Source organism: Myodes glareolus, chromosome 1 (assembly GCF_982192425.1).
Source record: "Myodes glareolus chromosome 1, mMyoGla1.1, whole genome shotgun sequence".
Classification (NCBI taxonomy): Eukaryota; Metazoa; Chordata; class Mammalia; order Rodentia; family Cricetidae; genus Myodes; species Myodes glareolus.
Genome location: NC_142026.1, coordinates 87,209,543 through 87,236,885, shown reverse-complemented (window position 1 = coordinate 87,236,885; position 27,343 = coordinate 87,209,543). Strand labels below are relative to the sequence as shown.

The following is a 27,343-nucleotide window of genomic DNA, read 5'->3' as shown; positions in this document are numbered from 1 at the left end:
CCTCTCTCATCTGAGGTTCCCAGCTCCAAGTCTTCAGATGCAAGTATATGACCTGGAGTCATAAAGTAAAAGTCAGAAAAGTAAAAAGGACAGTAACTTGGGGGGAGGGACTATGCAGCTCTAAACAGGTGAGTAGCAAGATACAGGTGACAGGAAGAGAGAATGAGAAAAATGGGAGGGACTTTAATTGGGGAGCTGGAAGGAGAAGAGCGAGAGAAGAGCGATAAATAGTACTAAGACTATTTGAAGAAGACAAAGAGAATATTTTATATTTACATAAAATTACATGCTGTGTGCATTTATGTACACACACGCACACGCACACACACACACACACACAGTTTAACTACTCGGGGTAATCATGCTCCCACCAAGAGCCGTAGATTATCTAGCCAAAACCCCAGTACCAGGTATGAGAAACCTCCTTTTGAATTGTTGGCTAAGGGAGTCCAAGCGACCCCTCCCAAACAAACTAGACTATTGCTCTTGCCTTTGGTTTTTTCCCAGGTGCTGACGGTAAGACCACATCGCTGAAGAGACCACGCCCTTCAGGCAGAGGACAGTAAGCTGGATTGGACCTGAAAGGCTCCTCACTGAGGACTAGCACCAGTACTATGCAGGCTGCCAACAATGGCAGGGAGCGTCAGTAAACCCACCCAGCTGTGATGCCAATGAGCCACACCAACGACCAGCATGGCAAGATATCCCTAAAGGGGAAGGAGTGGCACTTCTATTTTGGGCAGTGACTACCAGCTGTCTAATTGGACTTAAGGCCCATTTAACAGGAGGGCAATTGTGCCCAGCACTGTAAACCTAGCCAATTACCCATGGCTAGTGAAGCCGTGAACCCTAGAAGAGCACCTACTGCCGCCACTTTGCTAAACCAGTATAAACCCTAGCTGCATCTGCCATATGTATCCTTCCACCCACAGGTAAGTGGAGCTCTCACCCCTCACCAAAGATGCAGCCGATGGAGACAATTATGGAAACCCACAACAGTCAAATCCCAGAGAACAACTCACTGTGGGATGCTCTGACCCGAGCAGGTACATCTACAATGCAAGCCTGCACCTAAGGCTCAGGGAACACGGAAGAAGAAGTGGCAGAAAGATTGTAAAAGACAGAGGACCGGGAGGTCTACAGCAAGATTGTGTTTTCTACACCTATGATATCTCAGCAATACATCTGCCTAAACAAGATCTGAAGAAATGCAACTCCAGTTGCCACCCCAACATGGATGGAGGAAAGCTCTTGTGTCCTGATCCCTAGATAAAGAGCTACAAGCAATTAATGGTCATATTCATATTAATTAATATACACAGTCATGTTAAGAGAGGGAGAATTAGTCTCCCCAGGGATGAGCTCCCCAATCAGTTCAATACAAAGTAGTCAGGTCTTAAAACATATACTTACAAGCAACATTAAATAAACTCCGCAGGTTGTACTGATATATCTGATATGTATTTACTCATTTTCTGTGGGTGTGTGCTTATGTAACAATGATAAAGAAAAATAAAGAGTGAATTTGAGAGGAAGGGGGAACATGGAAGGAATAAGAGGGAGGGAAGAAATTATGTAATAATTTAATTAAAAGTAAAATTATAAAAAATATGTAGTTAATGTTGTTTGCAAGAAAATGGGTACAACTGGAGATAATCCTGTTACACACATAAACTAGTCTCAGAAAGACAAATATAGTTTATTTCTCTCATTGTGGTTCCTGGATTTTACACTGATACATATATGACATGAAAATAGGAATGAAACAAAAAAGGGGGGGACTGATTGGGGGAGGAGGAGGCAAGAAAGGGGAGAGCAGGGGGTAGGTGGGGGACTATGCACAAAGTACAGTGTATTCTTGTTTGAAAATGTCCTAGAGTAGCCGGGCAGTGGTGGTGCATGCCTTTAACCTCAGCACGCAGGAGGCAGGTGGAACTCTGTGAGCTTGAGACCAGCCTCGTGTACAAGAGCTAGTTCCAGGACAGTTAGGGCTGTTACACAGAGAAACCCTGTCTTGGAAAAAAAAAAAAAAGGAAAAGAAAATGTCCTAATGTAAATCTAACATGCAATGAGTAAACACAATAAAACATATTTAAAAGGAGGGGGAGTACGATGGTGCTTGCCACCAAATCAGATAACCTGAGTTAAATCCCCAGGACCCACGTGACCCGATGCAAGGAGAGAACCAGCTACTATACGCTCACCGTGGTAGGCAGGGGTGTGACACACAAACACACAATATACATCTTTTTAAAAAACTCATTGCTCCAAGTGGTACAAATCTCCCATGGGCTTTTGGCTGCTGTGACTTCACACATGGGTACATTTACTTCCACCTTGCTCGGCCAATTAGCAAGTGCAAGTGACAGGGTATTTAAATACACTCCCTTCAGGAATAAAATCAAGTGAGCAGCTATATAAACCACAAAGCTGGGCTCTTATAGTTCTTTTCATTGTGCATGCGTGCGTGTGTGTGTGTGTGTGTGTGTGTGTGCATGCGTGCGCATGCGCGAGCACTCGCACGTGTGAGTATGAGCCACATTGAGAACGTAGAGTTCAGAGGACAACTTTGTGAAGATAGTTTTCCCTTCCCACCTTTATGCAGCTCTGGGACTCTAACTGAAATGGTAAGATTTTACAGATAAAGGAAATTTTAGCCATCAGGTGACTAACCATATAACTTTGTAGACAAGGAAATATGATCATGGAGTCTAAGTGACCCATGCAATATTATGTAGGCAATAAATGGCAGAGCTGGTGTCAACAGCTCTGGTTGCCTGGTTACTGTCATAACCGTCTCTCCACAGCATCATCTTACCCTTCAGATTATACATTCCTTCCAGAATTAAGAAGATGATCACACTAAAATCCTCCTTACACCTTTTTTCAAGAACACTTGACTGTATAGACAATGAACTGGGTTTGGCAACTTAAACCTGTAATCCCAGGACAGTGAGACTGATGCAGGAGAATTACTCAGAGTAGCTCAGCCAGAGTTACATCGTGACTTTCAGGCCAGGCTGGGCTACAAACTGAGACCCTGTCTCCAATATATATATATTGTATGTATATGTATATATGTATGTATGTATGTATATATATATATATATATATATAAACATGGAGATGAATCAGGACCTGAACCATAGTAGCTAAGACTTTTGGGGTTTATGCCCTCCCTATCATGTTAAATTTCAAATTACTGTGGCTCGGCATGATTCCAGTCTGACTGTACGAATGTGCAGGTCTTGACTGTCAAGAAGCTTGCTGCCCATGCCGTACTGAGGATTTCTACAGCATGTATACTCCCACTGTGTATACTGCACTGGTATGTAAAACGATACCATACATTCAAACTCAAACTGAAATGATACTAGTTTTGTTTGGTTTGGTTTTGCTGTTTCTTTGTTTGTTGCTTGTCTGGCTTGGTTTCTAGCTTTTTAAGACAGGGTCTTGTGTAGTCGAGGCTGGCCTTGAACTCACTATGTAGCTGAGGTTGGACTTGAATCTGATCTACTTGCCTCCACCTCCCAGGTGCTGGGATTACAAGCATGCACTACAATACCTGGCTTTAGTAGGATGGTTTTGAGCACACTCTAAGTTCCTGGTTACCAGGGATTGTAATGTATATCCATATTGTCTGCCGCTGTGTAAGTAGCATTCTGGAAATACTAATAGATACTGACTGCCCACTTGACAGAATCTAGAATCACCTAGGAGACAAGCTTTCGAGCATGCCAGTGAGGAATTATTAGATTGACTGAAATGGAGGATGCAGTCTGACTGTGGGCAGTATCATCCATTCCATGGGTTGAGGCCCCAGACTGCGCAAGAAAACAAAGTACAGGCATTCATAATTCCCTGCTTCCTGACTGGACACAGTGGGGACCGACTGTCTCCAGCCCCTACCACCATGCTGGGTTGTACTGTGGGCTAAAACAACCCTCTTCCACTTGCTTTTGGTCTGCTGTTTTCGCAGCAACAAGACAGGTAACTAACACCTACCGGAAGACTGACACGGTGCTCTGGATAAGCCTGTGGTTGTGAATATAAGAAACACAACCTGCAAATTCAAGTATCAAGTCTACCAACTATGACCTGCGTGACCTTAGCCAAATGGCTGTGTCTCAGTTTCCTTGTTTGTAAAACAATTTTAGTAGGAGCTCCCTCAGAGTTCCTGGGGAGAGTTAAATGATGTCATTTATTATCTTGGCCCATAATAACTGTTTAAAAGTATTAACTGTGACAAGATGATTTTGCGTGATTAGCTGTTCCTATTCCATTCCTGCCACTCACTGTAATCCCTCCTGCCCTATCCTAAATTACTTAAAAAATTCAAGATTTTTAGTGGACTCTCTCTCGATAAATATATCTAGTACATAAATAGTAAGTCATCCAAATCCCATTAACTCGAGGTAATTTTATTTAATAATCATATTTCGAGTTGGACAAATAAATAAATGCCAAAGCAATTTTTATTAAATCCTGTTTTCTCAATGGTTATTTGGAATACATCACTCACATGCAAGCCCCAAGACTATTGAATAACAGATAAAATAAATAATGACCATAATGCAAACCACATTCTGATTCCCACTTTCCTGGTTATAACAAGTCCATGTAAGAACTGTAAGAGCCAAAAAGTAACATGCTTATTAACTGTGGGCTACTCTGCTATATACATAGAGCTCAGAGATCACATGGGGTTTCCATAGTCCCGTTTAAGCTAACGTTTCCTTGGAGCCCAGTTCTTAAAACCACTTAGGAATTTCAAGATTTGTCTTGAAAAAAATATATATATCATATTTCCATGACTTTGCCTGAACACAAATTGAGAAAGCTCACTGAACGCAAACCACCCTGGGGGACAGGAAATGGCCATTGTTTTCAAAGAAAAGCAAGATGTGTCTGCGTACAGGAAATCAAGCTGGTTTTTGGAGATTGATCTCAACTTTCCCCACACAAGCCCATGTGTGCTGTGTAGACGGCTCCACATTTTACCTCCCCCTTGGGAGCACCGAGGGGAATAGAAACACGGGCACTTATCATCCAGGTCGAAGGCTTTCTATTCAAAACGGCCACATGAATGCATCCAGAGAAGCATATCCCCTTCTTTTTTCACATTTCATTTCATTTTAAAGTATTCAGGGATTTACAGGGATTCAGAATAGGCAAGTTGTGAGTCTCCGGGGAGACCTGGCAGGGCTCCCCTCCACCCTGCGCTTCCCCACATGTGGAGTCGGCTGCAGCAGTGAAGCCTTCAGCTTCATGTCATCTTTCCCTGTGAACACTGGCTGCATCCATTTTTGATTTTTTTTAAATTCTTGCAAGTAAAATATTATTAAGAAGCAAGACCCAGGACCCCCACTCCCCAAAAAAGGCTTAGATGTGGTCCCAGCTGTACCACAGACCTTTCAACAGAGATTGGCAAGGAGGCCAGACCTAAGCCCGCCTAGCATTTGCAGAGGACTTTGTTAAGGGATGAGTTTTTTGAGAAAGTGCTAAAGGCTGGTCAGTGGCTAATGCGATGGCTACACTATAAAGCAATAAAGAGCATAGGAGCCTAGCCAACCGTTTTTATTAAAAAGCCCATCCCGATTGCCTTGCTTCCATCCTCAAACCTGACAGGGGAATAGTAGAGAATCCCTATGGTAGCGTTCCTGCCTCATTGTCAGAGCCTCTTCTGGGCGCATTCCTCTCTGAATGAAGGCTGGAAGGGGTGAAGCCTGTGTCAAAGTCCCTAGCATGAGAACTGGAGGAAGGTGACGCTGTAATTAACCTGAGCAATATTTCAAGTCTTGCTAATATATTTTTTTTTCTGTCAGTTCAGACAGTATTCATGGTGTGGTTTCAAAAATTAGCCTTGGAGGTTTGTGAATCTATTGAAATTAAAAGGATAAAGACGTGATGGCGTAAGAAGAATCGGTCGGTGCTCTTTAACATTTTCTAATATTGCTTTAACAGTTTCTAAACGGCAGCACCGCAGCCTCACTCCGTTCACGTCCTAGACTCTGCAGCAAAATCCGTGATTATTATTTAAGGATCACGGTGATTCCCTTCACTGCATGGGGGAATAAAGAAAAGCAAAAGCAGGGCTATTATCCTGTGTTTATAACAAGTCTATTACCATAGTAACGCCTGTGATGTCACAAATGCTACACCCAGGGCCAGAAGCTGTCTCCGAGGGGGAAGGGCAGCTTAGCTTTGGAAAACGGGCACAAGCATGTGAGGCCAAAGCAGGGTCAATACCGAAGTAATCACGGAAACATGGGGAGATCCCTCCTCCAGAGAAAAGGAGGGGGTGGGGCAGGACCAGAAGAGCAGTTCCCCAGCCCAGAAGTGAGCTCACCCACACTTGTACGCAGCTGTGCAAAGGGAGTGGAAATCCAAGTGAATGTGGTATCTCTGTGTTCCCAGTCACAAGCATTCCACTGGGTTCACTGGCTGCCAAGACGTGAATGGGATCCAGTGGTGAGTCTGCCCCAGCTCATGGACCGGCTGAGAACCAGCACTTGCCCAGACAGTCTCTCACATCTGGGAGAGATGCAAGTGCCTCAGATGGCAGCCCTTGAAAGCTAGGATTTTCCTCTAAATGACCATGGGACTCATAGGCCCACAGCGCCTCAGGGACAGTGAAGAAGTCAGGTCTCTCCTGAACATAGGGACTTACAGAATGGGCTTGCAGGAAGAAGCTGTATCCTGCCACTGGGGAACCTAGAAGTGACAGCATGTTGATAAGCATTGCTACTCTGAAACAGTTTGAAATGAAACGGCTACTTTATATGAAAAAGAATGCTGGATTGGGAGTCGGGAGACCCTAAGGACTTGGAAGACACATGATCCAAGGGAGTTATTTAACCTGCTTGAACTTTGTGTCTTTAATGACACCCAACATGCTATTTCTCAGAGTTGCTATAAAAGCTGAATTAAATAAAAGAACGAGAATGAGGACCAACGAGATGGCTCAGCAGGTGAAGAGCTTGCCGCGGGAGAATGGTGACCTACGTTCGAGTCCCAGAATCCGCACAGGTGGAGTGAGCCAGCTTCACAAAGATGCCCTTTGACCCTTCACCATCGCACATGTTCCACACACATCATCACACACACGCAAGTTTAATTTTAAAAAATTCACTCAGCGAACGCTAGAGTAGACCATTTGCGGGCCCAGGAAAAGCACTGCTTCCCTGCCCCGTCACAGCTCAGAATATTCCAGAACACCTGCCACATGCACAGCCTGACTCTGAAGGCCTGCTCAGTTCGCCGCTACCGCGAGAACTCACTAATCTGTCCTGCCTAGCGTGACATTCAGCCAAAGTCCCGCCCACCACATGGTTTAAGTTTCATTTTTTGGTAAATAGGGTTTTGTTGGAACACAGCCACACTCCTTGATGCATGCATCATCTAAGGTTGCATTCCTCCTACGGCAGCAATGTCCCGGGTAGCTGTGAGAGACAGTATGACCCACAAAGTCTAAAGTCCTGCCAGGCTCTCCACAAGAAAGGTCTACTAGCCTGGCCCTAGATTAGGAAATCAACAGTGGTCTCTTTGGGTGAGTTTCTGCTTGGTGCGAGTTAGAAGGTGGAGAACATCCGGGATCTTGTCACACGGAACCTCGAGGCAGACAGGGAAGGGTTAGAACGAATACAGAAAAGTAAAGACGTCCGTCCCTACACTTTGTGTTCCACAGAGGAGTGCCTTGGAGTTCCACAGCAGACAGCAGAAAACCACTGGTGTTTGGTTACCCTGGCTTCTAATTCCTCAGAGTTCCTCCGGCTACGACTTCCAAGGCTCAGTTTTTGGCCTCTCTCCTTTTGCATATTTATTTCCTGATCTTATGTGGAATTAGAGTTAAATAGAAGCTGTGTGCTTGAATTCCACGTGGCTGGCTCCACAGGAAACTTCAGGGCAGGTTCTCTGGCCTCACTCCTGCTTGCCTCAGCTATGCTAATTTCTCAAACCATTTTCTTTGTTCAAAGAAATCTGGGAGACGGATTTGTGTCTGGATACACACCTTCCTATGCACAAATCATGTGCATGAAAACTCTAGTGCAGATTAGGGCTCAAAAAGAAAAAAAAGAAAAGGAGGCACCCTGTTTGCTACCTAGCTCTCCTGTGGTGGCTATCCTAGGACACCCTCATCTCCCCAGCTCCAGGAGGTAGGAGTGTGAGCCCGGCTATAAATGAGGGACTGAAAGGAGCAGAGCGGGCAGAACCTGTCCTCTTTCACAGTGCTGCTAGTGACAAAGCCTGGATTTAAACCCAGGTTTTCTCAATCTGAAGCCTGTGTTCCTGCTACATTGTCACACCCACTAATTAACACACTTGAAGCCCTCATCTAAGCCACAGAATATTCATTCAGTTGGGAGCACTACATTTACAAAATTACCTACCCTTTCCTCGCCAAGTAGCCTACGCAAAATATGTCTTTGGTCCTTATAAGCTCTAGTCCCTCTGTATCATTAAAACAATCAACCAAAGGAAAATGAGATCACCAATAAGGGAAATATTACATGATTCGCCAATTATGTCAGCAATTAGCACTAACAATGAGTTTAATAACAAATGAGTCTTAATTTAATAACATAACTAGTGGCCTCTGTACGATAGATCAGTTTTATTTGTTAAAATATAGTAGGCCAACAAGAGAATGTGGTCAAAGCCAAGAAGGAATGCTTAAAACAATGTATAAATACACTGTAACTCAAGCTGAGGAATCTGTGCTGAAAATGCCCTCACTGTTTATGGAAGCATAGTCAAACATCTGTCCTCTCAAATCTGAACACAAGCATTAATGTTCGCACGTTACAATAAATACTGCTATTATAACTCAGTATTTGTCGATGTTCAATTTGACACACACAAAAATAACTAGCAATAAAATAAAGCATTCTAGCGTAATTCCACCATTTTACGGCAAGCCAGAGTTCTCCTGAGTATTTGCATGAACTACGTCTGGAAGCTACAGAGAACACCATCAGCTCCACCCTCCACCACCAAGATTTAATGCACAGTCACCTAATTTTCTGGAAACATAAAACAACCGATTACATTTTCATGCAAGTGGAACTCAGATTTCCGTCCTTGTAAGAGCTCAGAGACAGCTTTCCAGGAATTGGAGAGGATTCTGCGGAGACGAGGCGTCATACAACTGGTTTCTTGAATGGATTTAGAGGAAGGCGCGTGCAGGAACGTGTCCGCCACATGTCTTCTTCCAAAACCGTCCCTTTCCTCAGAAAACCCCAAAGGCCTGGCCCTCCTTATGCACCACCCTGTTCGATCATTTTGTTAACCAGTCATTGTATAGATCTTATTCTAAAGGAAAAATAAAAACCAAAGTAAGTGACTACAGAGAAGGAAAGGATCTTTTTCTGAGTCTGGTGGAGAAAAGGTCTGGAATCAGTTGAACGCTACAGCCCAAGCAGAAATAGATAAGGAAATTTGGGGGATAATAGCAATAATTCATTAAGCAATATAAGAACTAACACTTATCTATAATATTCATCAAGCCATCTCCATTTAAGTTGAGTTTTTAATAAACTATCTAAGACAGCGAAAACGATTGCATACGGACTGTTGGGGCTGGGAATCCCAATAGTGCTTACCTGCTGGCGGCTTTATGAAAGGTGGTGGGATTAAAGGTACAATAATGGGCACATTGCCATGGTCCTTTGACCCTGCAGGTGAGTCACTGAGTCCATTCCCAGTGGCAAGGCCTGAATAGCCTGCGCTTATATTGTATGATGAAATAACACTGTCCTCCGGTAATTTTGGTTTTGGCAAGGAATTTTCTGTAAGAGAAAAAAAATCATTCAATATAACCAAGAACTTATTCATTAGACTTAAATTTTTTCCTTATTTCTTTAAGTACATTGGTTATGTAACAGAACAAAATTTCCCTTGCAAACCTTTAAGCAATTTCCCAGAACTCCACAATCCATCCTGAAGCTTTATAGTTTTGCTACCAGCAATTTCCAAAGGGCTTTTCTTTATAATTTGCTCCACTATGATAGTTAATATCCCAGTTGAATCTTCGTGATGAATTTTAGCACTGTAAAATCCCATAGAAAATGGAGAGGCAATTAACCTTTTCTATGAACAAAGCGATATATAGCAAGCATCACTCCCTGGCAATGGGGAAAGCCTAGATGTATCCCAGAATGGTAGCTCTGTCCCACTGCATTATAAATCTAAGCCATGGTATAATCAACTGAACCAAACGATTACATGAAAATACAACAACAACAAAAAAAAACTACTATTGCACTGGGTATTGGTAATGTCCATTAAAATTAACAAAAATGGAAATAAAATTTACACACAGATATCCTTGTATCACGCAGAGAAAGAGGGAAGGGAGGGGTGGGAGAGAAAGAGAGAACTTCAACCATGAGAAGCATGGGACTCTTCCCATGTTCCCCAGAGACAGACGATCACCCAGGCGAAGGACTACTGAGGCTATTAGTTTATAGAATATAAGCTCAGGACTTGCATTTTTCATTTACAGCAAAATTGATGATACTATCTTCATAACGTGATGTGCACAATTTCATAGCAAGCTTAACATAAAATTTGTCATGAAGATTCAATTCCACATGCCTGCAGGACGGCTCATTTGCATTTCATTGGCGTATAAGAAGAAAAGCTCTTTCTTAAAGAAGGGAATGAAATATCTGAGCAGGTATTTTGCCAATAGATTTTGATGCAACATAAACACTGAGCCAATAGCCAGTGACAAAGAACAGTTAGTTGTATCCACATTTTACCAAAATTTCTTCACACATTCTCCCTCTTTTATCTTAGACACAGACTCGCTTTCCAAATTTAGGTTTGCTAATCCTGGAGTCACACAGGCTTCCCACTTAGGCGCTCAGCTCTGCTGTCCACTCAGAATCCGTGTAAATTCTGTTCTGCCATTCCTCCGCAATTGCCACGCTCTAGCTGGACTTTGATCTAACCATCTACAACTTGTTCTGCTCTTTACCCTCTGCAGGAGCATGGGGCAGCAAGAAAGAAAGGGAAGCCGGCACACAGAAGGAAAATAAGGCTTCCTTTTAGAATTCCCATCCAAACACGGGGGGGGGGGGGGAGCTCACAAGCCAGCAGCGAATACCCTCTGCTATCTGAACATACAAAATCTGGCATTGCACTTCCCAGAGCGCCCCAGCCCCCAGCACTGTTTCTCTAACTTGCGGCAGGACTGCAGCCTTAAGGTCCTCGGTCCTGGCCTGTTTTCCCATCGCTGGAAGGACGCAGAGCTGGGTCTATTTCTGTTTTCTGTTGAGCTTTGATGTTCCGTGGAACTCCGCTTACAGGAAAGCACAACCGGGAATACATCTAAAGCGATTCTTCTGGAACCATCCCACCCTAGCTCCCTTTCACCCAAGGAATTTCTACGCAACACGAAGGGTATAGGTATATAAAATATGCACACAAATCAGACATTTGCTGATAACACATCATAAAGTATTATCTTAAAACAATTCCTGTATCATTGTACATGCAATTTTGCCATTTATTAAAGATGAAAGCGACTGTGTATATTAATGAGAGGGATGTACTTGTGTACTTGTGTAATATGTGTATATTAATGAGACGATGTACTTGTGTACTTGTGTAATATGTGTATATTAAAGAGACGATGTACTTGTGTAATATGTGTATATTAATGAGACGGATGTGCTTGTGTAATTTTACATAGGGAAGTAAATCTTGGATGAATATCTGATACAATGTGATACAGAACACCATCAACATTTCTCAGTGTTGATCTATATTTTGACTTGTAATCAATGTCAGGAACCCCACTGCACAGAATGCATAGGACAGAACGGCAGGAGCATGTTTACAGTCATTTTGGAAATTATTGGAAATTCTGTCCTAATCCCAATCCAAAATTTAATGATTTCCTTTTTTTAAAAAAAATGCAATTCAAGTCAGCTATGCAGATGGCATTTTTAAAAAGCTAGAACCCTCATCCAGAACATCAACAGATGGAAGCAGATGCAGAGATCCACAGCTGACCACCAGGCTGAGCTCCCGGAGCACAATCAAAGAGAGGGAGGAGTGATAATAGGAACAAAGGGGTCAGGACCATGGTGGGGAAATCCACAGAATTAGCTGACTAGACCTAGTGGGAACTCACCGATTCCGGACTAGCTAACAACTGGGAACCTGCATAGGACCAGACTAGGCCCCCATTCGGCAGGTGACAATGGTGTGGTGTGGGCAGTACATGGAGCCACTGGCAGGGGGACCAGAACCTAACTCTCATTCATGACCTCACTTTGTGGAGCCCATTCTCTAAGGAGAGATACCTTGCTCAACGGAGGCACTGGGAGGGGAGACCTTGGTCCTGCCTCAGCGAGGTGATGAGACAGGCTTAGCTGACTTCCCAGGGGAGGCCTTACCCTCTCTGAGAAGCTTATGGGGAGTGGGGTAGTAGGAGCGGGAGGAGAAGAAGGAGGGGAACTGGGACTGGTATGTTAAAAAAATAAATAAATATTTTTAAAAGCCAAATATTCCAAGATAATAAATCCAAAATTGTACTAATTTGGCACTTAAATGGTGAGGAGTAACATTAGAAATATTAAGACTTTGCTTTCCAAAATTAAGCAACGATATTTCTCCAAGAGCAGAGAACTTTGTATTTATGGTAGGAACACTGCAACTCACAACAGACTATACTCTTGCATATGAACTAAGGTGTTTCAGGAGGCATCTGTTGTCGCTGTACGACATGACAGCCTGCACGGGGCAAAGCACCCATGTTCAGAACCAAGGCCGCAGAGAAGTCACGTGATGCATCACACGCACACGCCGCACTGCCAGCAACACCTCAGACGCGTTAGGTGTTGATTTGCGTGAATTCGGGGCCACCATAGCTTCAAAAACCTTTTACCGTTGCCAAAGTTTGCACAACTCCCACACTCAGTTCCTCAGTCCCATATGGGTCACAGCCCACAGTATGAGGACCTGAGGTTTAAGCTGCGTGTGTGCATGACAACCAAAGGAAACCCACAGCAATTCCACTCTGGCAGGGGGAGACAGTTCGTTCTCCTTTGCATGAGCAAAGAGCCTTTACCTTTGAGAACAGAAATGTGCTGCCGGCTCTCCCCATCAGTAGGGTAGCTCCTGAACTCAATGTCTTCACCGTCTTTTAATTCAACTTTGTCATAGCCGTACCAGCCAAGAAGTTCATTCATGGTGTTCTCTGCAAAGTTCTGAAAGGAGAAACAGAAGCTGCCACTCAATTCCATAATCAATAATTATTTGGAAAGAATGTACAAGTTAAATTCTGTTAGCCGTATCCCATTTCATGGCAGCCCCACTTCCCCTGGAGGACCGTTCACTTTTCAATCATGTTCAAGGCTGTAATGCATTTAAATCACAGGATGACTCATCCAATTATGACAGGCCTTCAGACAGTGGCAATCTAAAGACGATAAAAAGGTACTTGTCGATTTCATCTACGAGCAGGAAGTCGTTCTTTCGCGTGTTCTCCTGCAATGTTTAAATTCTGCAGTGATACAAAAATATTGAAAGGAAGCACGCAGAAGAAATAAGAGAAAGTTTTGAAAATAAAAATGAGCTTTTCGTAGTTCTAAATAATTTAAATTAGAATTGCTTTCTGACTCAGTGTTGTTACTGAATGTGCCTCTTACTACAAATAAAACAGCCTCAACAAAAACATAATTTCTCAACTGTCAGTCAGTACCGTGCAGAAAAACTGACTGGATTTCAAGGGTCCCTTCTTACGATTTTCGTTTTGCAAAAGTATTTGTTAACTTGATGGATACTTTGTTTTCTAAATGATGCTAGTGACAGACTCATTCTCTGTGAAATCAAAGGTCACTACGTCTTCTAATCAGTGATATAAAAATGCCAACAAACTTGAAGTCAGCTAGATTTCGGGTAAAATTACTTTCTCAACTCTAAGCTAATATGTGAATGGAAGATGTCACTGCTGTTATCAGAGATATCAAAGTGGGCATGGTTTACAGATTCAATACTTATGCCAAGTGACAGTGTCTATCAGTTTATCAATTGCTAGATCCAGAAACAAAATGTGAGCCTGCATGCTACTGATCTTTATACTCAAACAGCTATCAAGCAACCACAAGCCTTCTCCACGGAACTAGGAAAAACTATATATCCTAACTTCTTTGTAGCTCAGAGAACCTTATATTACCCTTCCTAGATATTGTCATTTCTGAATTCCACTGGGAAATATAATTTATATACCAAAGTGAAGCACCAAGGCTGAGCCTGAAGGCGGGAACCCTCAACATGTGTTTCATGTTTTCTTAAATGCTCTGACTTCAGATCTCAGAAGGGTTCCATAAAAGATATTACAGTGTTGAGCCCACAGAAATAAACCTGGCATTTCAAATCACCCACGGGATGCTACATTTTCCCCCTTAGTACCCACTGAAGTTCTAAGATCCAACTATGATGCTTTAGTACACCAGCAATTAAAAAAAAATAGCCAGATTGATTTAGTGCCACCATCCTCGTGGCTAACAGCCAGCCATATCAAACTTTAGTGGGGCATTTACTCTCTCTGATGGATGGCCATGCCCACGTGAAATAGACATTCTTCCCATGAACGCACAAAGATGACATGCTCGCTATGAATACTAAGCGTAGCAGCTTCAGGAATACCACTGAGGAAAACTGGGCTAAGTGTTGTTCCATTTAATCAAAGGAGATTCCTTTAATGAGATGCAGCTCTTCCCTAAGACCTGTTTCTTTCACTAACCCCAAAATGAGAGTATCTCAGCACACACACACCAAGGTCCTCTACCAGAGGTCTGGCAGTAGAAATCTCCGAGGCTGATTCTTGCCTTGCATCAAAATCTATCCCCAAAAGTATTAAAAGCCAGACTCAAGCAGTCCTGTTGGGCTATTTGCTGCTTGCCCCAATCTCTAGGAGAACTGCGCCAGGAAGATGGATGTTCTGCGTAGCACGCCCAGCTACTACATCTGGTTTGGTGCACCCTTTCCTAGTTCAGTCTGAAGGCTCGTTGGTACCCTACTTGCAAGACACTACTTTCTCCACTGTTTCTACATTCTGAAGTCACACAAAGGCTACAGATGCATAATTCATGCACCAACCTCCCAGCTGAGGAGATAGATTTGCTTGTTTCAGTCCAGCTGCAAATTCATTCATTCATCCTTCCAGAGCCAATCTGAGGGATCCAGGCAGAGTTTTCAGACATCAGATAAAAACTGAAACCTCAACTGGATTATTGACACCAAAGTCATATTATTTGGACATTTTAACAAAAACTCAGTTTTATTTATGTTTTCTGTTGGAAACTCAGAGCCATCATGGAACAGTCAATATGAATTTGATCTATTCCATGATTTTCGAGTTACTATAAATGTCAGGGAAGTAACTACAAAAGGTTCCTTTTCTTGTCGCTGAAAATGAAAATAAATGCCATATTGTTCTGATATATGAGTGCAGGGGCAGGAAACAACAGGCATATAGGAGCTCAAGTGATAAATCTCAAACCGTTTGAGAAGGAAGGAACATGGTGAAAGAGAGAAATAGAATATACACACAATTGAATATGCACACATGTACACACACATATACATACATACATACATACATACAAATAGAGAGGCTAGAGAAATGGCTGAGCAGTTAAGAGCACTGGCTGCTCTTCCAGAGGACTCAGGTTCAATACCCAGCACCCACAAAGCAGCTCACAACTGTCAGTAACTCTAGTTCTAGAGGGATCTGAATGCTCTCTTCTGACCGCTATGGGTCCTGCACACACAGGACACAGACATACATGCAGTCAAAACACCTATTCACATAAAACTAAATAATAAAATTAAAACCGAAAAGAGATAGACAATAAACTCTGCCATACCCACTATTGAGTTAAGAAGTCAAAGATCCTCGGGCATAAAACATTGAATAGCCTGAGTTTCTAGATAGAGTTTAATATGCTAGAGAGCACATGGACATATTGCAAACCAAAATAGATAGAAGCGATTTTTGCCATTGTCACCTAACACTCCAGGTGATGGAAATTATGAAATGTTTACGGTCTAGACATGTTTTCAGCCCTTTCTTGCAGAGAGTTCCAATAACTCTTGCTTCAGCTGTCAATAAACAAACAAAAATAAATAAACAAACAAACAAAACAGGGTTTCTCTGTGAAGCTCTGACTAGCATGGACCTTACTGTGTAGACCAGGTTAACCTCAAACTCACAGAGATCTGCCCCTGAGTGCTAAGATTAAAGTCACACCTTGCTTCGCGTTCCAGCATTCTTATAGGATTGTCCTTTAAAATGCAATTTTTATATAAAAAGTTGTCCTTTCTTATGTTGTTTCTTGTTTGTTTGTTTAAAGGGAGATGGGCAATATGCAAGCAAAGGCAGCAACACTTCTTGATAAGAGGAGACAGGTGCTGCTGTGTTGGGGCAGGGGGACAGGGGTATGAAGTGTACGTCCTCGACCCTTCACACAACGTTTCTCCGGAAGACCTAAGGCAGGAAATATCTCCACAGTAAGAGTTCCCGCTGCTCCTTCAAAGGACCCAAGCTCAAATACCAGCATCCACATAGCAACCAGAAACCATCCATAGCACCAATGCCTGGGACTCGGATGCCCTCTTCTGGCCTCCAAAGGTACCAGGCACACATGTGGCGCACAGACATACATGTATGCAAAACACCCTTACACATAGAATAAATTTGCTGTAGAAGTTCCTCCTAGCTTTAGAATTATATGAAATCAAGGAACTTCTTCTTATGTGAAAAAAACAAAGCGGTTTTTGCAAATAAATGTCAAAATGATGGTGACCACACAAGCCCGAACTCCACTGAGCAGTCATTATTTCAAATACTTTATCGTTGCTCTCAGGAACCACCAAAATGTGCCAAAAACTGCAATATTTTGGCAACTGAATTCTATTCTGCAGACTGTTTTCTTGCCTTTGGAAGAGACACAAAAATCCTCTCTCATACTATGTGGTCCAATTTGAGTTTGGAAAATAGGTCACTAAAATTAAAATGCTAATTTCTAAGGCTTAGAGCACTTTGCAGTGTTTCCACGTCATTTACATCTGTGTTTCTCTCGACAGGCCTGTGTGCTGGGTGCTTAGTCTCCACAATAAATTCCTGGTGAACTGAAGTGAAATCCTCATTTGACAACAGAAAACCGGAGCATAGATCATGGAGCATCAAACCAAAACAGAGGTCTTCCCATTCTTTTTTCTCTAACTTAATTTTTCTTAATTTCATATGTGATGACTATATTTACACCATTTCCACCCCTCTTTCTTCCCCCTCCAACTCTACCAGTGCCCCAAAACTCCTCGTCAAATGTATTACCTCTTCTGTATTATTGTTACATATATAAACATACATAAACACTCACACATGCGTGCACACATCACTGGGTCCATTTTGCTATAGTGCATATGTCACTGGGATTGGATAATATCAGACGATTTCTCCCTGGAGAAGACTACTTCTCCCTGTCTCAGCAGCCATTAACTGCAGGTAGCTCTTCACTTAGGGGTGGGGCCTTGTTCCTGGTGATGTCATTATGCAAATCTTGTTTTGGCATCCACATTGTTGAGACTAATATTCTGATCCATTTATTTATTTTGGTTTTTCGAGACAGGGTTTCTCTGTGTAGCAGTCCTGGCTGTTCTAGAACTCACTTTGTAGAACAGACTGGCCTCAAACTCACTACCTGCCTCTACCTCCCAAGTGCTGGGATCAAAGGTGTGCACCACCACGGCCTGGCCCTAATCTTCTGATTCTTATGCCAAGCTTAATTCTACAATCGATTCAGTGGCAAAGGAGTCAATTTACCTCCTGGGTCAATCACGAACTTACAAAGAAATCGTACCATGAAATGTCAACGTTATCAAGTGATTTCCAACCAGAATGCATCTGCCTCTGTTGAAATTTTGCTTGCATTTGGAGTGGATTGTTGGCCTGTAGTCTTCTTAATTAGCTGTATTGTTGGAGATGGGTTATTCAAAATTCACAGCTAAAACTGAATCTTCTCCTGGTGCAACTTTTTGACATCACGTGTGGCTGAGTGCTTTGTCCTCTCAACAGCCACCCCATCTCTTTCTTATGTTCTCTTATTTCCCTTCCTTATCTCTGTGGCTCCGAGGAAAAGATCACAGTCCTATCATTTAGTCTGAAGGCAGCTCTCCTAGAGTAAATAAACAGCTAGGTCATAGATATGTAGGAAGAAATTTCCCTGCTTCTTCATTCCTTCTTTGTCTTTCTTTTATGTATGGGGGGAGTGGGTGTGTGTGTGCTTACCCACACTCATGCACCTGTATGTAAGCGCATGTGCACGTGTGTTTGGAGAACAGGAGGAAGCTGGAGTGCCCTCAATTGCTTCTCCACAGGACTTCTTTTGAGATAGGTTCTCTCAGTAAACCTGGAGATCACCAATTCAATTAGATTTGGCGCCTATAAAACCCCATGAGTCCTATTTCTGCCCCTGAGGCTCTTCAGAGCTGAGGTTACAGGCATGCATGCTGCACCTGCAGTTTTATTTGGGTTCTGGGGATCTGAATCCAGGTTCTAAGACTTGCAGTTTTACACACTAAGACATTTCTTCAGCTGCTCTTTACACCTCCAAAGCTCTTTTGATAGTAGCAAACTGTGTGTGTGTGTGTGTGTGTGTGTGTGTGTGTGTGTGTGCGTGCATGCGTGCGTGCAATTCTTGTTGAATCTTAATTCCAATGACATTTCGTTGACACTCTCATTCAACTAGAAGTCTTATACAAATGTTAAAGTTCAGGGCTAGAATTGCAGCTCAGTTGGTAAAATGTCCCCCCCATGCACAAAGCCCTGAGCTGGGTCCCCAGCACTGTATAAACTGGATACTGTGGCACATGCCTATAATCCCAGCACTGTAGAGCTGGAAGCAGGAGGATCAGAAACTCAGGGCCAACCTCTGCTACATAATGAGGTTGAGGTAGCCTAGGCTACGTGAAACCCTGTCTCCATTTTCTTCAAAGAGAATGACAATACTAGTGAGCACCTTCATACTTCTGAACAGAGCTCTAATCCCTACAACTTTTAGAAAGGGTAATTTGACTTCATGAGTTAAAAGCCTTAAATATTTAAATACCACTTGACTTGGTAATTTCATTTGTATCGATTTTAGCAACTAGCTTAAGAAAATAGGTACAAGAAGATTTATGTTCAGGAATATTTATCTCAGTGTCGTTTTCTTAGGAAAAAAAATTACATGCCAAGCAATTGGAAACTGGCTAAATAAATTTCAGTTTAATCATACAATAGGATACAACTTGCCACTAAAATATACACAGTAGATAAATTTTAGTGACTTGAAAAGTTATTAACAATATACTAATTTTTAAAAGAAAACTGATTTTAAAAAAACACACATGGAAAAGAGCACAAAATAATGATGCTCGTAGTAATTAATTAGTGGGAAAACTAAAGCTTTGTTTTGCTTTCTATTTCTTGTCTAGTATTTATTTTATTACTTTTATATTTATGTGGTGTGTGCCTGTTTGTGTGAGCGTGTGTGTGTGTGTGTGTGTGTGTGTGTGTGTGTGTGTGCACATGTGCACGCAGGCGCCTGTGGAAGCCAGAAGAGGGCATCCAATCTTCTGAAGCTGTAGTTCCAAGCAGTTGTGAGTCACCCAACATGAATGCTTCCAACCAAAGTTAGTTCTCTGTGAGAACAATGTGTTCTCCTAACAGCTAACCATCTCTCCAGCCCCACTTTCTGGCCATTTCCAGTACTCATTCCACTACTTCTGTCATGACTCTTTGCTGCTTTTATAAAAAATAAAAAGCTAACATTAATTAAAAATTAATTAGCATATAGTCTCACTCATAGGCAACTATATCAGTCATATCCACAGTTTAAATGATAGTAAAAAGGAATCTGTCAGTTACATTACTTCACTTCACAACATTCTGACATGTATTACCAAAAAGGCAGAGCACTTGGGAGATACTTTCAAAGGAAAAGGAAACTCCAAATCCTGAACAATTCACAAGCTGGCGAAGAGAGGTCTGGGGAAGGGAAGTGCTGGGACTCTCTCCTAGGGTTGGTTTCAGATAACAGAATGATATTAGCTTTGGAAAATATTTTCTCTGTCTTGCTATGTCCACAAGTGCTCCACCTGACTTCTGGGGTCCACGCTCGAAGCCTCATGGGCTAACTAAGACAGAGAGATGAGGGAAGGGAGAGAAGCAGGGACCTTGCTCCATTCCAGAGTGAAGTAAGAATGAGCTTGCTTAGAGCAGTTTCTGCATGGGCCCAGAGCTGAGTCTAAGTTGTGTCTTGTAACACAGACCCAGTGGACTAGTTTTATTTTATGGTTATACTAAGATAAAGGTCAGGGAGTGGAATTTAGATAGAGCAGACGAGATGTGTAAAGTGTCCCTCGTCGATTACAAAGCGCTTTCGTATGTATAGTCCCACTGGGTCAGATGACAGAAGAAAGACTCCCACTGATGAGTGATTAGGTGGCCATCCCCAGGCACAAACTAGCAAAGCGTGGTCTGATTAGCACTCGAGGTATGGATTTCCTACCCTGAGCTCTCCTTGTTGACTCTGGCTACAGCTTCCTAGCGTCAAGTCCTTTAGAGACGATCACTGTGCTCTATTTTGGGCCACTCTGTGGCATTGTCATCTCCCATCTCCATGCTGATGTTAGTGCAGGGGATGCACTTTAATGAAAAAGGCCAACGAGAACAGCTGAGGACAACCTTGCTCTTCTGCTGACACATTCCAAGCCCGATGGCTATTCAATTGTCATTTGAAACCCGAATCATGTGCCGCCACATATGAAATCTGTGTTTTTCCATGAGATGGACAGCAAACAATCACGTGCCACATTTTACTTTGCTGCCAAGACATCAACTGCCCTAAAAGGGTCAAAGGAATGCTGTGAAACTGTGGATACTGGCCCTCCCTGGCACCGCGGCAGGCATGGCAGGTGTACAGCTGCATGCAGCTGTGTCTTATCACAGCTGCAAAAGTAGCCTTTAAAAAAAAAATCACCAAAACTTGTTGCATCATTTCCCTGCCTGTGCCGGACGGAGTCATTGGCCTTCATGCAGTACCTCGTTCCCCAGGCTTTTGCTTAGATGAGAGAGACTAATGACCATCTGTCTGTCTGCAGCCCCTAAAATAAACATCCACCAGACCTTGTTCACGTGAGCTTCCATGCCTACGTGTTTCAGCTGGCACTATTTTTAAAAAGGGATCTATTTTCCCCCTCCTTTTACACTGTACTATCCCTTCTCTTTCAGGGAAATAGTCAACGACTTCATTAGAAAGAGCAAGTGTGGCAGGCATCTCAGCCCCAAAGAGGAAGTTTTAGCCAACAGGAGTGCTATTTATGATTCACCTTCTCGCTTTTCTATTCTAACATTTTCTTTTCCAAAAGAAGTGTAAAGCCTCAGTAAGTCAAATGGACATTTCCCCAGGCATGAAGACTAAAGAGTCTGGCCTTTCTCTGGGTTCTCCGTTTAGAGAATCACTCATGCTCACTAATATTTACTCTTCGTGGAGGCTCTGTTTCTGACTTTCCTTAAAATTCTGTTACCTCTTGGTTCCTATAAGTCTGTCTTTCACACAAGAAAAGCAGGGCTTGGCTCCTTGGAGCGGGGCTTGGCAAGCGCTGAGGCAGGAAACACAGAAGGGAGCGAGTCTGTCAGACTCATTTTCTTCTATTTCAAATGTTTATTTCAGATTTGGGAGGAAGTGGAGTGGTTCCTTTCCTTTTCCTAGTATTTGGAACCTACAAGTCGTATAAGGCTTGGAGAAGGGCATTCGACTCTCCACCGTACTCGACAGGTCACCAATGGAGACTTCTAGAAGCCCCCCTCCTACCAGAGCAGAGCACTTAACTCTCTGAGCCCTTGTTGCACCCATCTCCTATGGCTGTAGCCTGGATCCCTGAGATGGGCAACTGAGAGCAAAGTCAAAGGCTCAGCAACATCCCCACTCTGCTGCACCCAAGAGGCTGGGGCCAAGCCTGACTTATCTGAGTAGGGACTCAGCCCAGCCACAAAGCACACCTGAGGCTCCTGCTCAGCCTGATACAATGCCCGAAGGGCTTGCGTGGGATCTGGTCCCAAGCCCGCATACTAAGGTCCTGGGGCGTTCTGCAACTGACACTACGACAGTGTTTTCCGATCTAAGACTTCAGATGTGCTTGCCTTGGCCATAGGTTCGTGTCAGCCTTAAGCACACAAGCATTTCCAATCCATACTCATTTCTCTCATTTTCTTCTTTAGCATCAAGTTACTCAGCTCAGCAGTTCTGCCCCGTGTTTTACTGTCCCTGCGATCAGCAGAGGCCATTGCTAAAGCTGCACAGAGACCACCAGGGAACAAACTAGACCATCCCTAAGGAAAGTTTCCTGCTAACACTAACAGATGTGCACACCTCGGGCTGTGGGAAGCAGGATCAAGGTATAATTTTAGGCACAAATTAGCTATTGATGCTATTTGTGGGCAAAAGCCTTCAGCAAGGGTGAGACCTTGTGACATTTTACACAAATGACCCTGTAGTTGAGTACTTGATAAAGAAACCAAACATTGTAAGTGAGGGAATAATGGGTTGTTGAAGAGGTATCCAGGCCAGAGCGCCTAATCTGATCACATTAGTTTTGTCAAAAGAGTTTTAAAAGAAAAAAATTGACTAATTATCTCTACTTACAGTTTAGAATGTTTTGTGCTATTGTTTGGGACCTACTGATCACAGTTCACTGAGATTTATGTGCACAAATACATGTCTTGATCACAGAAAGTTTAGGCATATATTCATTAATACATAGCTTTTATATTCAATCAACCGTGTTCTGGAAGATACAATACTCCTAAGCTAATTAATTCTTCCATATACTGGAATCCCTCCATCCTGACTTCCATGTTTTGTGACACATGTGAACTGACAATAAGTCTCTTTGACTTAGATAGAGCCCCCATAGTCATTTTAGAAGCTAATAATAATAATAATAATATCCTTTTTGATTGCTGTCTGTTTTTAACATCCTCTTTACTGGTCACTAGTTAATACGGCATACTAATTGTAAGCACAGCATTCAATTTTTTTCTTTAAGCCAGGAAAAATTAGGATGAAAAGAAGAAAAGATAAAGAAATATCATAACGCTCACAATAAGATACGCATTCCTGCTGGGAAGATATTTCCCCCCGAAGTACATCACAGCCAAGCTATGCCAAGTCGTGTACTTTTCACACACAAAATTATATTGTATCAAATTTGAATTTGTTACAACTGCCACATCCATTAAACCAGCGATAACGAAAATGCAACTCGATATCTGATCTAGTGAGACAGCAACCAACATTAGCTCCCAGCCACAGGAAGACCACCTCCCCTGGCTTCGCTGGTGTCAGCTAAACCCCAGCCAGTTTGTCTTCTCCGGCCATTTTTAACTACCGTGTGATTGTCACGCTTAGGAAATCTTGAAGAAAGTCTCTGGGTGAGGCAGTTTTGTTGGCCATTCTCATCACTCCCCATTTGCCGCACTTAAAATAGACACTTGTACCAGTGTCCTTTCTATTACCCAGAGGAGAAAAAAAAATCTCATACACACCAGTCCCTTTTCTTTCAGCTCACAGAGAAGCAACTCAATCCAAGCAGTGTTGAAACCTGAGTAGGTCACTGTACACCACGATAAAATTCCCTAATCCCCGGGCCAAATCTCCCCAAGGGGGGCCTCCTCCTGATCCTCCACTTCCCAGGCTGACTTTTCCATTCCTCTCTCCTCTTTCCCCTTTCATTTCCCCTACCTTCAAGCCTTGATATGTGATCCGAGGTGGGAGCTCAGGTTTCCGTTTTTACAGCTTAGGCCCCGCTAGCTGTATACATTCCTTTCTCTCTGCTGGGCAGTGATTACTTACCAGGGCTTAGTTTACACTGGTCCAGATGAAAGCTGTTCAGATGAAGGCAAATACAGCCAAGCTGCCCCAGCGGCACTGATATGAAGCTGTACAAGGCTACATTGTGTTCTCGATGACATTTTGTTGCACACATTTTTATACAGGGCAACCAACTTGTTATGTTACCTTATACTTCAGCTCAGGAAGCTGAAGGGATAATAATACCATGAGGAATAGGGAGGGGCTTTGTTGGTGTGGTGATTAATATTAAAATCAGAAAAAAATATTAATGAGTTCAAAATAACTCTGTGACTTTGAGAATCTACTTTTTAAGTAAGGATATTTGGGGGTTTTTTGGTGATGTTATATTAGAAAAATGCTTATAAAACCACTAGACACCCTGGAATGGTGTACATGGACATGACTGAATGTTGCCAGGGTCTTTCATATTGTTCCAGACTAGAAAGTAAATGCCACAATTGAATCATATGTTGCTTTTTTTAAAAAAGAAAGAACGAAAAGAAAAAGAAAAGAAAGAAAAAGGAAAAAACTTCCCATTTAATGCTACAGATTGAAACAAGGATTAAGACTCCAAATAGTAGAAGCAGTCTGGAGAAAAAAAAATAACATTTTAAAAAGAGGAAATTCTGTGCATCCAGGCTAATCCCACACTCAGTCTTGCAGCATGGGCTGAAAACTGTGTAATTTTCCCCCTTCACACAATGTTGTTTTTGTTTCTTCCTCACTAGTTCAGACAAACATCTGTTATACTGTAGAAGGACAACTATCTCCCAAACCACTGAGTGCGCCTGCAGCCAAAGCCAACAGCACCAGCCCCAAGCACTGAGCACAGTCAGCCTTTATATCCAGCCGGGATAACGTTTCACATGTTTTGATTAAAATTAGCTAATTTGTAATTCTAGAACCTATGAAACTTAAAAGCTGCCATCCATATAGAGGGCATTAGGCAGCATTTGAAAGGGCCAGAGCTATCTGTGATTTCCTAGTGGCCTTCCCTTGTCGGGCCCCCACTGTTCATTTAAGACGACACGGAAAGTAATGTAGAAACACAGGACAAGAGGGAAGGGCCAGACCTGCAGGGCACACTGCCTCATGGACAGAAAACAACTTTTACTTCTTTCTTTCTTCCTTCCTTCCTCTCTCTCTCTCTCTCTCTCTCTCTCTCTCTCTCTCTCTCTCTCTCTCTCTCTTTCCTCCCTTCCTTCTTTCCTTTCACTGCCTATCATTGGAATCAATGGTGGCTTCTGTTACAGGGGATGGTACTAATTTTCAAAGCAAGGCTTCTTTACTTTTCCAGACGGATACCTCCTTCTTCCAGACGGATACCTCCTTCTTCCAGACACAAATTCTTCACCCCCGGAAATAAAAGCCTTACTTCCAAAATGCGGAATACTGTTGAGACTTCCGAGAGAGAGGTAAAGCTTCGGACAGACACCTAGTTACACAAACGACATAAGCTGTGTTTGCCCTTTCTGAGCATGGGCTTCACCAAGGCATTCTCCATAAATAGGCTTGTTATAACCAAGAAGACGCCAAAACGCAGTAACAGTGAATTAGTCCCATATCATTTTTAACCAGTTTGCCTTGCAAATACAAACGTAACCAAAAATGACCAAGTCACCTGACTGTAATGAGGATTCTGTGCAGAAGTGGAGAACACCAAGAAACGCAAAAAGCAAGCCTTATACTTTTTTTTGGTAAGTCATAGATACAAAACTATATACATAAAGGAATATTTTTTAAAAATTATGAAACTCGTCAATCCACACAAAATAAAAATCCTCGCCCAGACAAAACGCACAACTTTGAGAAATATAAAGAAGTGGGGTGAAGAGGGGTCCAAGCTGAACGATGTTCTCGGGCTTCAGCGCGAACAGCTGGAGCGCCAGGAGGCTGCGCTCGCCACCTCTGGAGCACCGCTGGCCTGGCAGGGAGCCCGGCCTCGTAGAGAGGACTCTGGGCTGGCCTTCGTGAACAATGGGCAGGCGGCTGTGAAGGCCGCCCCTCAGACAGCTGGCTTTCAGCCGGGCTTGCCCGATCTGCTAACTGGAAAGTGAGGCGTGCAGAGGCGAACTGGAGACCTGGGGCAGCGGCGGAGACGAGCGGTCGGGGGCGGCAGAAGCGAGCCCGCTGGCTCTACCGTCGCTGACCCGCGCCGCTCCGGCCCAAGCCTCGAGCACTGACAGCTACACGGCTGCAACTGGCTAGTTGGAGCAAAGAGGGATCGTCGAGGTTGGGGACGAACTGGGAAGACGGGTGGAATCCAGGTATCCCAGTGCCCCGTCTCGGCAACTCTTAACTTTGGAGGGGTCCGGAGGCTCATTTCCGAAAAGGAAAGAAAGACTATACCGACCATTGCGAAAGCCACTGCGCCATGCCCACTCGCCACTGGGGTCCGGTACCCTCGCCCTGTAACATCTGCACTAATCTAGGGTTTGTGAGGTTAAATAGTATATGATCCCCCGCCCCCATCAGATCTGAGGTTGGCAGATTTCGGGGATGCAGCCCATGAGTTGGCCTCGGTTTTGCACCTGGAGGAGGAGCTGAGGCGTCCCGGGGACCCGATAGAAACTGACAAGCGCGCCCCTGTCGCCCCCCACCAAGCCTACACAGCCCGAAGAGAACGGACGGAAGAAAGAGCTCGGTCTCCCCAGTCGCGGAGTCCTAAAATACCTTCATCTCCTCGTTGATCTCCCTCTTCACGGGGTGAGCCGGTTTCCGGCTCCTTTTATTTTCCGGAGGTCTCCCTTCTTTCTCCATTTCTGCCATGTTTTTGTGTCTGGTTTCTGTGGAGATGAAATGGCTGCTGCCGCCGCCGGCGGTGGTGGTGGTGGCGGTAGCGGTGGCGGTGGCGGTGGCGGAGGTGGAGGTGGTGCTGATGGTGGCAACGCTGGCGGAGGTAGCGGTGCTGGCGGGTCCGGGATTGGGAGGGGGGAGGCAGGCGAGGGAGGAGCGGGGGTCTCTTCTAGCGGTGGAGACCGTCAGTGGCCGTCACGGGGTAGGGTAGCCCGGGGAGTCTCGGGGATGCCGCCGCCGCCGCTCCTGCCGCCGCCGCCGCCGCTCCTGCTGCCGCCGCTGCCGGTGCCGCCGCCGCCGCTCCCGCTCCCGCCGCCGCCGGGCTGCATCCTCGGGGCCCCACGGAGTCGTCAGCCATCTTCCTGAGCTCTGTCCGTCCGCATGGGCGAGAGGAGCGCCGGCTACGGCGGAGACAGCTGCTCTGGGCGTGCGTGCGTGGATATGTGTGTGCGCCCGGGAGAGCGCGCCAGCCCCGGCGCCCTGCGCCTCCCGCGAGCCGAGCCGCGGGCGGAGGGAGGGACCGCGCGGGGAGGGGTCCGAGGGAGGAGAGGATGGGGGGGGTACTAGGCCAGCCCCCCGCTCGCGAGCGGGCGTGGCTTCCCGGTCGCTGTAGAAGCCGATGCTGCGCCTCT

The 27,343-nt window shown here is 44.0% G+C and overlaps 1 protein-coding gene across 2 annotated transcripts in view; it reads right to left on the bottom strand.

Annotated features, from left to right (window-relative positions):
- The window catches only part of Sobp (sine oculis binding protein homolog), a 165,692-nt gene extending 138,710 nt beyond the window's left edge, over nucleotides 1-26,982 (bottom strand). For both annotated transcript variants that reach the window (XM_085690871.2, XM_085690875.2), the window contains exons 1-3: nucleotides 26,589-26,982; nucleotides 13,082-13,220; nucleotides 9,603-9,788 (exon numbers count right to left, since the gene is read on the bottom strand). In XM_085690871.2, the coding sequence (XP_085546997.1) occupies nucleotides 9,603-9,788; nucleotides 13,082-13,220; nucleotides 26,589-26,684 (421 nt within the window). In that variant the 5' untranslated portion in view covers nucleotides 26,685-26,982. The remainder of the gene's footprint in view (nucleotides 1-9,602; nucleotides 9,789-13,081; nucleotides 13,221-26,588) is intronic.
- Nucleotides 26,983-27,343: the final 361 nt, after the last annotated feature.